Consider the following 14,009-nt stretch of genomic DNA (forward strand, 5'->3'; position numbering starts at 1 on the left):
AAGGAGGTATGACCTTGGGGGAGGTGGCTTTCTAGCTGAGGCAATACCCGGAGAGGGGTGACAGCTGAGGGCTGTCTGCTGGCAGCACTCCTAGCAACTGAAATAATAAACTCTTTATTCCTGAAGGAGGATTAGGGCAGCAGATTGCAGAATTCACCACAAGTATGACATCATTTTTTCCACTAGAAAGTTGGTGACCATCAAATGCTAGAATTGAGAACAGCTTTACTTTCAAAACGATTAATGAAATTTAAAATTTCAAACATTTATACTTATATTTATGGCTTTATTTAAGTAATATTTATTTTAAAATTTTATTTATACCTTCCAAATATTCAGACATAAATATGTGAACCTCCATTTATACTTTTGCTCTAGTGCCCTGAAATGCTATTAACAGGCCTGGTTAGCCTGAATTCATCTGTTTCCTTTTAGTAAATTATGCAAAAAGTCCTGGTTTATTATATAAATATCAGAAAATACAGATGAGTAAAAAACAGGTAAAATTACCCATTAATCTTACACTATCAGGGAACTATCCACATTCTCAAGAGTATACACACCAAAGTTTATACATAGAGATAATTTAAATATGTGTTCTTTCTTCATAAAAAGTATAGCATGTGCTTTTGCAGCTTATTTTCCCCATTTAAGATTATATGCTGAATTTTTCCCATGTAAATAAGTGTAGTTGCCCATCAACATTTTCAAGAGCTGTATAATGTCTCAATGTGTAGACATACCTTAATTTCTTAGCCAAGTGCCTATTTCAAGACACTTGGGTCATTCACAATTTTTCACTCTTCAAAAAGGTGCAGATGCACAGCCTTGTACAAGCTGATTATTTGATTATCTCCTAATGATAAATTTCTACAAGAGGAATTTCTGGGTCAAAGAGCGTGCACATCTTGAAAGCTTCTAAAACATGTATCCAAATGGATCTTGTACCAAGTATGCTCCCACCAGTACAGTTTGAAGGTGTCCCTCCACCCACACCCTCACCATACTCTAGGTTGGAAGAGAGGTGGATCTTCTCCAATATGGATGCCAACAGTCCTCTCAATGGTTCCATAAAGACCCTGCCCCAACCAATCTTGTAAAAGAAATCTGATAGAAGCTCTAAAAATTACTCTTTCTTCTATTATATTTTTTCATCATTCCAAAATAATCACTAACATATTCACTCCCATAGAGACAAGAGTTGGACAAGAAAAAGGATGTTTTCCTATCAAATGCCCTCAGGACCCTACAATAAAATTGTCCCTCTCTGTATGTCCCCAGGATAGGTTCCAGCACTTCTTTCTTCATTCAAAGCATCTCTCACTTCCTTCCTCCCCTTGCCACTCCCATTGCCACCAGTGAAATTTCACGCCTTTGGCAACTATGCCTGAACTATGGTGGTAACTTCCTAAGTGGTGTTCCAATCTCCAGTGGCCACTCCTGTCCCCACCCCAACTCTGACCCATTCTGCACACAAGTCAGTCTCATAATGTTCCTTTCATCTTGTCACTCCTCTGGTCACAAAAGGCTTTCGTGTCTCCCAGAGGTGGGTAGAATATACAGACCCCTCAATTTAGAAATCTGGGATCCTCCATGAATGGGACTCACCCAACTGCTGGACTGTATTTTCCATCACTCCCCTCCCCACACTTTGTACTCCAGGCAGGCCAGTCTCCTCTGTGGAGCAAAATTCCCACCTCCATGCCTTTCTTCCCGTCACTCTTCCCTCCTCCAATGCCCTTCTGCCCTGTTTTTATCCTGTCTTTCATGCCCAGCTTACTTAAGTGCCCCATCCTCTGCAAAACTTTCCCTGAACACTGTTGCATGCAGAAGTTTCTTCTGCCTTTAAGCACTAATAGGAAACAGCTGGCTATGATCAGAGGCTCTTGGGTTTTGTTAGTATCTTTTTGTTTCCATACATCTTGACTTTCCAAATAGATCACAGATTCAAGGACAAAGACGTGTCTGTTTTTTCTGCTTAAAACACACAACTTTATTGATGACATAAAAATAAAGTCTCAAATGTATAAACATAAGTCCACACAAAGGACCAAAGATTACCTTACTTATGAAGAATCAGTTCAGTTTCTGCTCATGAAGCATACCAAAAATATCTCAATCCAGACAAGGTAAAAATCAACACATGTATTTTCAGTACAAGATTGAATTCATTTGGTGTTCATAAAATGGTCCAGCTAATGACCATCATAAGCAACATCACTTTAGAAATTATAATGCAATTTACAATGTGCATTACTTCCAGGCTGCAAAACCAAAATATTACTCAAATTTGTTTGGAAAATTACAACTAATCAGAGTTTACTTAATAATAGCTCAACTCTTTCTTTCACCTCAGGGTCATTGTATTCTGCTGCTAAGACTCGAAGTTTCTTGGCACATGCTTTAGGTCGTTGGAATATGAAATAAAGGGAATTTTTACTGAACTTGTCCTGGGTAAATACTTTTGCTCTTCTTTTAAAATGGTAATTTATATTTTCAAATAGTGAAAGAGCATTAAGAATATTTTCCTTTGTCTCTTTCTTGCTAAAGATATTAATCAGTGATGCTGGTGCATTGGCAATGAGCAAGTCTTTTGTCATAGATGGATTTTTAGAGAAATTTAAAAGCATTCCCAAAATATGGTCTTTAGTTTCTCCACTTCCCACAGTTAACAAACGAAGAAATTCTGAAATGTAATTTGTAACCATATGCTGATATTCACTAATAATAGTCAGGTGCTTTATCAATCTCAATCCAGCCAGCTGCACATTTGAATTCAAGGGATAGGTGATGGTGTCTTCACATACTTGGTTTAAGTATGTTTTAACCTTCCTGTGATTTTCAGCAGCCACTGAGATGTTATTCAGTGCATTTAAAGCCTTCTGCCTAACACTGGGGTAGGGATTATTGAGCAAGCCTTCAATAATTGAGATTCTACCTGCATTACGAATGACTTCATGGGAGAATGGGTAATCACGGCTGTTATACAGAGCATTATTGGCTATTTCATGAATAGAAGGATCTTCAGTCATCTCAATCATGCAAATGAGTTTTTCAAGCTCTTGTGGATCCATATTAGTTTCACGTCTACAGCGGCAGGCCCAAGGCTGAGTTTTCTCCCCAGACCTGATCTGCTTTCTGAGCTCATCTTCAGGTGGGAAGCAGGATTCATTTTGGTACGGAAATTTCATTTCTGTCCAGATCATGGTTCCCGCCCATGACCCCATTCCTGCCCCAGGGACCATAGATGGATGTGTGACTCTTGACTCAGCTGACTTTTTGGCTTTAGTCTTAGGTGCAGATTTTTCCTCACTTCTGTTTTCATTACCATCCCAGAAGCAAGACTTTACATCGACTCCACCAGCAGCTTCAAGCTTATCCTTGGTGCTGGCCTTATCTCCAGCCCTACGCTCAAAATTGACATCTTTCTCACGCTTAGATCTGAATGCATTACTGTTCTCACTCTCAGCCCAAAACAAGGACCTTAAACTTATCTCCTCAATATCAGGGCTGGATGCTCTACTTAGCTCATCCTCATCTACATCCCCAGCCAAAGACCAGGACCCCATGCCAGCCTCTTCGCCAACCCCAAGCCTAGACCCTGTAGTGGCTGCATCTCCATCCCAGAGCCAAGACTCCTGCCTGACCTCAGCCCCAACCCCAGCCCCAGCCTCAGCCCCCACACAGGAATCCATACAGGCAGCCTCATCAGATCTGATCCAGGACCCAATACTGTTTTTGTTCTCAGCCCCAAATCTAGAACTAATGATAGCCTCTTCCCTAACCAATGAGCTGGATTCAATATTGGCCTCATTTTTATCTCCAGGACTAGACACAATACCAGCTTCTTCCCCTCTCCAGAACCAAGACCCTGTACTAGCCTCACTCCCAGCCCCAAACCAGGATCCTTCATTGGCCTCTGTCCCAGCACTCACCTGAGACCTTCTACTGGTCTGGTCTCCAGGCCTAGCCCAGGACCCTCCACTTGCCTGCTCTTCAGGTCCCAGGCTAGATCCTCTACTGGCCTCATTCCCAGGCTTAGACCCAGCCCAGGATTTTCCACAAGGCTGATCCCCAGTGCCAGCCCAGGAGCCTCCTCCACTGGTCTGATCCTCAAACCCAGGTTTGGAACAGCTACCAGCTTGATCCCCAGCCACAATCCAGGACCTTCCACTGGCCTGACTCCCAGTACCAACCCAGGACCCACCACTGGGCTGGTCTGCAAGCCCTGGACTAGACCCTCCAATGGCCTGGTCCTGAGCACCAGACCAGAACGCTCCTCCACTGGCCTGATCCTCAAATCCAGGTTTGGAACAGCTACCAGCCTGATCCCCAGCCCCAGCCCCAGCCCAAGAACCTCCACTGACCTGACTCCCAGTATCAGCCCAGGACCCACCACTGGACTGGTTCATGGGCCCGAGCCCAGGCCCTCCAATGGCCTGGCCACTAGCCCCACCCCAGGACCCTCCTGTATTGGCCTGACTCCCACTGCAAGCATAGAACCATCCAGTGGACTGATCCTTGAGCACTGGCCTGGTTCCTCCACTGGCCTGGTCCCCAATGCCAGCCCAGGAATCTCCAACGGACTGGTCCCTGGGCCCCAGTGTAGACCCTCCACTAGCCTGGCCCCCACTGTCAGCCCAAGACACTCTTCCAGATTTGGCCTGATCCTCATATCTAGGCTTTGTCTCACCACCAGCCTGATGCCCAGGTCCAACCCAGGACCCTTCATTGGCCTGGTCCACAGCCCCAACCAAGAAACCTCCACTGGCTTGGTCCCCAGAGTCAGCCCAAGACCCTCCACTGGACTGGTCCTCAGGCCCCGACCTAGTCCCTCCACCAGCCTGGCTACCAGCCCCAGCCAAAGACCCTTCTTCACTGACCTGATCCTTAAATCCAGGCTTGGACCCACCACCAGGCTGATCACCAGTCCCAGTCCAAGAACCCCCACTGGCCTGATCCACAGCCCCCACCAAGAATCCTTCACTGGCCTGGTTCCCAGTGCCAGCCCAGGACCCAACACTGGACTGGTCTGTAAGCCCTGGCCTAGACCCTCTATTGGGCTGCTCTCCAGCCATAACCCAGGACCCACCACTGGACTGATCCACAAGCCCTAGCCCAGACCCTCCACTGGCTTGGTCCGCAGTGTCAGCCCAGGCCCTTCCACTGGACTGGTTTTCAGGCCCCAGACAAGCTCCAGCCCAGGACACATTTTCATTGGTCTGATCCTCAAGTCTAGGCTTGGATCCACCACCAGACAAATCACTAGTCCCAACCCAGGATGCACCGCCAGACAGATCACTAGTCAGAATCCAGGACCCTCCAGTAGCCTGGTCCACAGCCACAGCCCAGTACCCAATGTTAACCACATTCCCAGCTGTAGCCTGAGCCCAGGACCCTCCATTAGCCTGAATCCCAGCCCCATCCTGGGACCTTCCACTGGCCTGTGCCTCAGCCCCAGCCCAGGATGCTCCATTGGCCTGGTTCTCAACCACAGTCCAGGACACTCCAATGGCCTCTCCCCCAGTCCAGGATACTCCACTGGCTTGGCCCCCAGCCCAGGAACTCTCACTGGCCTGAGCCCCAGTCCAGGGCACCACAACAGCCTGGTTCCCAGTGCCAGCCCAAGAAGCCCCACTGGCCTGGTTCTCAGCCACAGTCCAGGATCCTCCAACAGCCTTGTCCCCAGCCTCTACCCAGTAACCCCCACTGGCCTGGCCTGCAGCCCAGGACTGTTCACTGGCATGACTCCCAGCCCAGAGCCCTCCACTGGCCTGGTCCCTAGCTCCAGCCCAGGATTGAACACCAACTTCATTCTCACCCCTAGCCGCACTCCAGGATTCAACATTGGCTTCATTCTCCTCATCAGCCCAGGACATGCTATTCTCCCAGTATCCATCCCTAGCCTGAAACCTAAATTTGATCCATCGCTCAGAAGCAATCCAGTCCTCAACACCAATCCCATTCCAGTAGTAGTCATGGACCTTAGGCTGAGACTTTTTGCAGGCCTGAGTGCCTACTGCACCCTCACTCTCAGAAGTGGGCGTGGCCTTAGCCTTTGGCTTTACAGAGGCATCTCCTGTGGCTTCTGCCTCAGACTTACGCACAGCCTTGTCCTTTGCCCCAGACGAGGTCTTACTCTGGGAATGGGCTACAGACTGACGCTGGCCAGAGCCCATCGTACATGCTCCAGCCTCTACCTTAGACTCAGCAACATGATGGCCCCTAACCTTACTCCTGGCACCAAGCAAGGCCTCACACTGGGAATTGGCCACAGCCTGGGGTGGGGCAGAGCCTGTTGTACCTGGTCCAGTCCGTGCTTTAGACACAGCATTGGGATTGCCCTTGACCTTACTCCTGGCACCAAGCAAGGTGTCGCCCTGGGAACTGGTCAGAGCCTGGGGCTGAGTAGAGCCTGTTGTATCTGTCTGAGGCTGGGCAGAGTCTGCTGTATCTGGCCCAGCCCCTGCCTTAGGCACAGCACTGGGATTGCCCCGGACCTTATTCTTAGTACCACACAAGGCCTCACCCAGGGAACTGGCTGCAGCCTGGGGCTGAGCAGAGCCCTTCGTATCTGTCTTAGACCCTACCTTAGACACAGCATTGGGATTGCCCCGGACCTTATTCTTAGTACCATATAAGGTCTCAACCTGGGAATTGGCTGCAGCCTGGGGCTGGGCAGAGCCCTTTGTATCTGGCCCAGACCCTACCTTAGACACAGCTTTGGGATTGCCCTGGACCTTATTTCTGGCACCGGGTAAGGCTTCACCTTGGGAATTAGACTCAGCTTGGGGCTGAACAGAGCCCACTGTATCTGGCCCAGACCCTACCTTAGACACATCACTGGGATTACCCCTGACCTTATTCTTGGCACCAGGCAAGACCTCACCCTGAGAATTGGCCACTGCTTGGGGCTGGACAGTGTTTGCTCTATCTGTTTGAAGCTGGGCAGAACACATTGTATCTGGCCCAGCCCCTGCTTTAGACACAGCATTGGGATTGCCCCGGACCTTATTCTTAGTAGCAGGCAAGGCTTCACCCCAGGAATTGGCCACAGCCTGGGGCTGAGCAGAGCCTGTTGTATCTGTTTGAGCCTGGGCAGAGTCCTTTGTATCTGGTCCAGCCCCCACCTTAGACACAGCATTGGGAATGCCCCTGACTTTAATCTTGACACCAGGCAAAGTCTCACCTTGGGAATTGGCCACAGCTTGGGGCTGGGCAGAATTCTTTGTATCTGGTCCAGTCCCTGCTTTAGACACAGCATTGGGATTGCCCCGGACCTTATTCTTAGTACCACACAAGGCCTCACCCTGAGAATTGGCCACAGCCTGGGGCTGAGCAGAGCTTGTTGTATCTGTTTCAGGCTGGGCAGAGCCCTTTGTATCTGGCCCAGTACCTGCCTTAGACAAAGCATTGGGATTGCCCCGGACTTTATTCTTGACACCAGGCAAGGCTTCCCCCTGGGTATTGGCCATAGCCTGGGGCTGTGCAGAGCTCTTTGCATGTGGCCCAGCCCCTGACTTAGACACAGCATTGGGATTGTCCTGGACCTTCTTCTTGGCACCAGGCAAGGCCTCGCCCTGGGAACTGGCCATTTCCTGAGGCTGACCACAGGCCCTCAGTTCTGCCTTAGCCCCTGCCCCAGAAATGGTATCAGGATCACCCCTGCCATCAATCCTGGAATCAGGGAAAACATCAGCTTGGGCCTTGACCCCAGCTTGAGGCTGTGCACAGGTTTTCATGTCTGCTCCGACCCCTGCCTTACACTTGCCTTTGGCTTTGCCCCTAGCTTTTCCTCTGGTACTAGGTAGAGCCTCAGCCTGGCTCTTAGTGGAAGTCTGAGACTGTGCCTTTGTGTCTGTCCCAGCCTCTTCTTTAGACTTGGTGTTGGCATTGCCCTGAGCCTTAATCCTGCCATCAGGCAAGGCATCAGCCTGGACATTGGCCTTAGGCTGAGGCTGTGTATAGGACTCAGTGTCTGTCCCAACCCCCACCTTAGATACGGCATTGGAATTGCCTCTACCCTTACCCCTGGCATCAGGCGTGGCATCAGGCCTAGCCTCAGCCTGAGCACTGGCTACAGCTTGAGGCTGAGTGGCAGCCCTCGTGTCAGCTCCAGTCATTGCCCTAGATGTGACATTGTTATTTCCCCTATCATCAACCCTGGCACCAGACATTGTCTCAGTCTGTTTCTTGGTCACAGTCTGAGATTGTGTAGAAGCACTTGTACCTGCCCCCACCCCTGCCTCACACATGGCATTGGTATTAACCCCAGCATCAACCATTGCCCCAGGCACGGCCTCAGTCTTGGCTACAATCTGAGGCTGAGCAGAAGCCCTCATATCTGCCACAGACCCTGCCTGAGACGCGGATTTGCACTTCCCCTTCGCCTCAACCCCAGTACCAAGCATGTCGTCAACCTGGATCTTGGCCACAGCCTGAGACAGTGCACAGGACTTCATGTCTGCTCCAGCTTCTGCCTTGGACTTGGTGTTATGATTTCCCTTAGCATCAACTGAGGTACCAGACCTGGACTCAGACTGAGTCTTGGCCACACTCACAGTCTCTTCCAGGGCTCTTAACTTGGTCTCAGCCACACTTCCAATCTTGTTTATGGTACCCATCTTGGCCTCTTCCCTGATTACTGCCAAGGCCTCATTCTGTGTCACCATCACTCTGTTCATTTCTGCCTCTTTTTCAGCCAATATACGAGTTTCTGCTTTGGTCTGGGTCATTGCTTCTTTCTTGGTCTCTGCCCTAGCACCAAGTGCCCAAGCTTTAGCCTTGGTCTGGGTCACTGCCTCTTTCTTGACTAGTCTCCCAGACTCAGAGTCAGTTTGGGTCACTGCTTCTTTCATGGCCACTTCACTGGCTTTGGCTTCAGTCAGAATCACTGCCTCTGTTATGACCACTGTTCCAGCCACTGTTTTGGCCTCAGATTGGGTCTCTGTCTCTGCCTCAGCCATTGCCTTGGCTTGAGAGTTGGCTTTGATTCTGGCTGTAGCAGTGGTCTTAGCCTCTACTTCAGCCCCAGCCCCACCTCCTGCTCCAGTTTCTGCTCCAGTCTTGGACTTGGGTCTAGTCTCAATCTCTGTCCCAACCATGGCTTCACACATCGCCAAGGTCTGGTTCTGTATCCCAACCACAGTCTCCATCTTGACTCTGGACCCATTTCTGGCAAGTCTCCTCACACTCTGGGCTCTTCCCTTGGTTAATTTGTAAATGCAGTAGCAAGCACCAGCCCAGATCATCAGTCCTGCAGTCACCCAGCCCACTTCCTGAACACGACCCATGTAATCACCCTTGCTGAAGACACGAACAAGGTACAGAGGGGCTCAATCAGGCTGCAAAAAGTGGGTAGTAGGTCTGCACATAGGCCTGTGAGGGTGTTGGTCTTCAGCCACTCAAAGGCCACTACAGTTGCCACTGGAGGTGGACCTAGAAGTGGAGGAAGGAAATGCACTAAAATTTCTCTTCTAATTCTGTGCATCACACAGATAGATACAGAAGGACAGGAAAGTGTAAAAAAGATGTGCTTGGTGGAAGAAGAGGATGATTAGCAAATTCTCTCTCCATCCCTTTTATTTTTATCTCCTCTCCATCTTCCCCAGTGCCCAGCAATTTCCCCCAAGGTACTTCCGTACACATTTCCTTATACCAAATGAACAGTGGAAAGGATAGTGGTAAGGCTGACTATGAATGGTAAAGACGGGGAAGCCCCCAGACTTCGATTTTTACTGGACCTACTCTGGTCACCACTCCCACAGGTCCCCACCCTCATACCAACCTGTAATGATCAAGGAAGTTCCCTCCTCTTTCCTTCTCTTGATTGGAGATATACCCAAAAGTAGATCTATGAACTCATGAGATCTGTGGACCTAGAGACAGACAGATGGACAGGCGGAAGTGATGATTTTGCTCTTGTTGTGACAGATATATTATTAGCAAACTACCTCTCTATCCCCTTCAATTAGCCCCACTCCTTGTGCCCAAATAAAGGTGAAGGTGTGGGGTAAGTGAAGAGATGGTGGGAAAAGTGACTGGAAAAAGGAGAGACTGAGGATCCTCCAGACTGGACACTGGCCCTACTGGATGGACACTGGTCTCCAGCAACCCATCTTAGATGTCTACCCAGCCAGTCCCCATCCTCTTACCAGTCTATACTGATCAGGGATAATTTCCTTCTTGTTTCTTTGCTTCCAGTGATCTCAAGCTTTTCAGACCTGTAGACCAACCTGTGGACAAGTAAACAAACAGATAGTAGAGACTGGCTCCTTCACAGAACAAACAAGCACCTTGATCCCTGACTCCAGTCCCTGCCTTGTGAGAGCCCATGTCCAGTTTGCTAATATGATCCATCCTTTCAAGTCTTCTCTCCGTCACACTCCAGCCCACACTTACCCCAATATTTCTACTATTTCCTGCACTGAAATCAGTAGGGGGGTAGCAACACTGTGGAAATCTGGCAGAGTGTAGGAGAGGCAGAAGAACCCTCCACTGAGACCGTCTCAAGTCTCAGCCACCTCATACGCCCACCCTCTCTTATTACCCCCAGGCACTGCCCATCTTCACACCAACCTCCATTGTCCCAGGCCAGTCTCCCAATTTCCCTTGCTTTCAGTGGTAAACAGCCCTACTGTCGCCCTACGGGAAGACCTAGGAAAAAACAGAGAAAAAAGGGAAGGTGAAAGTTGAGTGCTTGTGACATCCCAGCATCTGAAACATGGGTCCCAGTACCTGCCTTACTGGATTTAGAGATCTGTTCTCTGGCAAGCAAAACCTAGGGCTTCTCCAGCACTGAAATGGGCAGGGTGGAGAGGGGAGGCAGGAAAAAGGGGAGAGACAGAGGTGAATTACTCTAAAACCATCTGTAGGATTCTAGGGCTTCTGCCAAAAGTCCATCTTTTCCTTCACCTGTGCAGACAGGTGGGAAAATCTGAAAAACTGGAAAACCAGGAGACACATAGAGGCCCCCATATCCCATATTCTAGAATCACAGCCTACTACCATCTACTTCTCTTTAAACCCATCTCTAGGAATCTCCAGCATATGAGACAAGGTGTGTGTGTGTGGCGGAGGGAGGCTTTTGCTTCTGCAAAATCACCATCCCTGCCCCGCAAAGGCTATTTCCAAAAAAAAAAAAAAAAGTAATTCTTTGAGACAACAATTTGGATTTTCTGAGGCACAAATAAAAGCATCCTTAGAAAAGTTGTTGTCTTTATTGGTCTTCAACATACACTTTACGTTAAAAAGCCCAAGCTTGGTAAGTAAACGCAGTTTAGTAAAGTCCAGTATAGCCCCACCCTATATCCCAACCAAATAGCGGCGCCTAAGTTCCTGTCACAGAGAATATTCATAGAGAGCTTCAACTGTTCACAGCGGGTGCCCGTGCCCACACTAACCTCCGCAGATCCTGTGCAGTTGTCTCCTCTCCTTCTTCCCTCGCCTTGCCGCGAACAGTGCCACCCCGAATTACTGTCTTCAGATAGGAGATAGTAAAGGCACTGAGTGCTTGGACCAGTACCCAGGACACAGATCCCAACGCTGGATTCAGGAACCCAGTTATCAAACGTCCCTCCCCACATTGCAAGACGCCACCCTCACCAACCCTGCCGTCCAGTCACTAAGGCCCACCATTTTCTCTGCAAACGCCACCGTGGCGTGTCCCTTCCACTGAAATGAGCAGGAAGCGGAGCAGGCATGTGTGGTCTGTGATTAGATTCAGAGATTATGGGGCATCTCAGTCTCTGCATTTCCCTCTTGAGACACTCCCCCTACCATTCGCCCTGTCAAAGCTCACGGTTCCCCAGCACAGACGTAGGGAGGAGGAGGAGGGCTCGGGAGAATCTGAGCGAAGGCTCTGGGAACTTGAGCCCGCTTTGTCCGCCACCCCCGGACCAGCTCCGGGGATCCGCAGTCCGCTGCCGCCCTGGCTTCGGCGCACGGGGCCCTTACCTGCTCCGCTTCCCCAGGGCCCGATGCCAGCCCGCCGTTCGCAGGGCAGCGGGGAGCTGGTACCCAGACACGAGTGACGACTGCACCGAAGGCTGCGTCGCTCTGCAGCTCCCGGTCACGTGAGGGCCCCGCGTCACCGTCTAGCTCGCCCTCCGATCCCCCCTCCCCACCAGGGCCGGCGGGGAGTTCAACAGGACCCTCCCCTCCACCTCCGCGCGCAAGATCTCCCCCTCCACCCAGCTGTGCGCGAGGCCCGGTCACTCAGCTCCTTTCCCTCCAATCTGAGAGCCCACAAGTGGCATCACCTCCCTGCGGTTGGAGTTTGCCCTTCTCTTGTTACCAGGGAGGGTCTGCGTCCCCCATCCACCCTCAGGCCTTGGCTCTGGCCTTTTCAGCTGCTTCTTTGAGGACTCTCTCTTTCTCTCTTACACTATAAGACTAGCGTCCCCATTGGATACGTTGCTGCACCAAAATGGGCTAGGGAAGAAGTGTCAGGAAGGGAGCAGAGAGTGCAAGGAGAGGTTTAACTTTCTTTTTTATGTTCCTTTTTTTTCCCTTTTAACGTCACATTCATTGTTTTTGTAATGGGGAAATGGCGTCAAGCCATTTTCGTTTGACATTTACAAATTAGGTTGTAAAAATAACAAAAGACTCATCCATTTGTTGACGTTGTTTTGTGCCACATTAAGAATGTTTTCGAATTGCTATAAATTATTTCACAGCTTTCAAAACAGACTGGTAATCATTAACATTTTAAATATAAAATTTTCCTGAACAAAACCAATAGGTTTTCAATGTGACCTATAAATTCATCTTTGGAAAGACCAATCTTGGCAATTTTAAACAAGCGATTTACAACCTTTCAAAGTTGTGGCTGAATTTATTGATGATCTTGTGTCAGGTGTCTGAGAACTTCTTCATAGATGACTCCTGGGTGATGGAATGGAGACCCCACTCCTGATGAACCCAGCGCCTGAAAACTAGTGACTTCCCAGATTAACCTGTTTTCCACTCAAGGAGTTTTATTGGGATTTTACATAAGCGGGTGATCAAATCAGTCTCATCACACCCAGGAAAGGACCAACTATGCTATCCCACTAATGGAAATGAAGCTTAACAGGTGGATTTTCATTAGATCATGACACTGGTGAGATATCTCCACTATCTGCCATTCATGCACTGTATGTCCCCATAGCAGCTGGGACCTAACCCTAACCCTAACCCTAGCAGCGGGGGCATACAGTGTTCAGCATCTTTCAGTAGAGATGATGGGGGTAAGGTCTGTGGCTGACTATGGATCTGTGGGCAATACTCCTGAAATCCGTGTCATTTTTCTCTCACAAAAAGCAGTTTACAGGATTCCAAGCAGTCGCCAGGGGGAAGTCCCTGCCTTCTGTTACAGTTTCACTGCACCACCCATACACGCCCCTCAGAATAATCCCAGAACTCAGGGACAAAGTATGCAGAATTTAGTCCCCAGACATCCAGCTGCCCCTGCTGGGGAGTCATACTCTAAATATAGACCCTTCAGGCAGCCTCTTTCTTAGGTTGAAATCTGACACCCCAGCAGGAAGCTCCCTGCCTGAGGGGCCCCTGTGTGTGGGAGGCCCCTCCAGGAGGTGAAACAGGAAGCCCAGAGTGCCTTAGACCCTTACTAATGGCTTTTCAGAACTCAATGGACTGTGACCAATTTATGTTCCCCATCAGAGGGAAACATTTAGAAATTGATTATGAAGACATTTAAAATTTTAGTAAACTTAAAAGCACAAACTCATGAGCATAGGATGTCAAACAGCTTATTTGTAATAATCTAAAAACTCTTACAAATCATTAATAAAATGGTAAGCCAATAGAAAGCATGCCAAATATGCAAATGGATTTGTTTGCAGAAAAGAAATACCAATGATGGATAAGCATATGAAGAAAAGCTCAACTTCAAAGAAATGCAGATCAAAACAACTATGTGTTGCCATGTTTCATCTAGGAGTGCCAAAATTTAGAAATTTGATAATGTTGTTGACTGGTTTATGGGGAAATGGGCACTCTCACACTCT

The 14,009-nt window shown here is 49.0% G+C and overlaps 1 protein-coding gene across 2 annotated transcripts; it reads right to left on the reverse strand.

Annotated features, from left to right (window-relative positions):
• Nucleotides 1-2,312: 2,312 nt before the first annotated feature.
• Nucleotides 2,313-9,293, reverse strand: ARMCX4 (armadillo repeat containing X-linked 4). Of its 2 annotated transcripts, XM_060087997.1 has the most exons (4): nucleotides 5,727-9,293; nucleotides 5,457-5,690; nucleotides 5,082-5,384; nucleotides 2,313-4,955 (listed from the first exon to the last, which is right to left on the reverse strand). In XM_060087997.1, the coding sequence occupies exons 1-4, from the start codon at nucleotides 9,291-9,293 to the stop codon at nucleotides 2,313-2,315; spliced, it is 6,747 nt and encodes a 2,248-aa protein (XP_059943980.1). The 2 variants fall into 2 exon arrangements, with proteins under 2 accessions (XP_059943980.1, XP_059943979.1); XM_060087996.1 differs by having other exon boundaries at nucleotides 2,313-9,293.
• Nucleotides 9,294-14,009: the final 4,716 nt, after the last annotated feature.

Source organism: Mesoplodon densirostris, chromosome X (assembly GCF_025265405.1).
Source record: "Mesoplodon densirostris isolate mMesDen1 chromosome X, mMesDen1 primary haplotype, whole genome shotgun sequence".
Classification (NCBI taxonomy): Eukaryota; Metazoa; Chordata; class Mammalia; order Artiodactyla; family Ziphiidae; genus Mesoplodon; species Mesoplodon densirostris.

Coding starts and splice junctions, on each gene's coding strand:
- ARMCX4 (XM_060087996.1), bottom strand. CDS start 9,293: ATGGGTCGTGTTCAGGAAGTGGGCTGGGTGACTGCAGGACTGATGATC.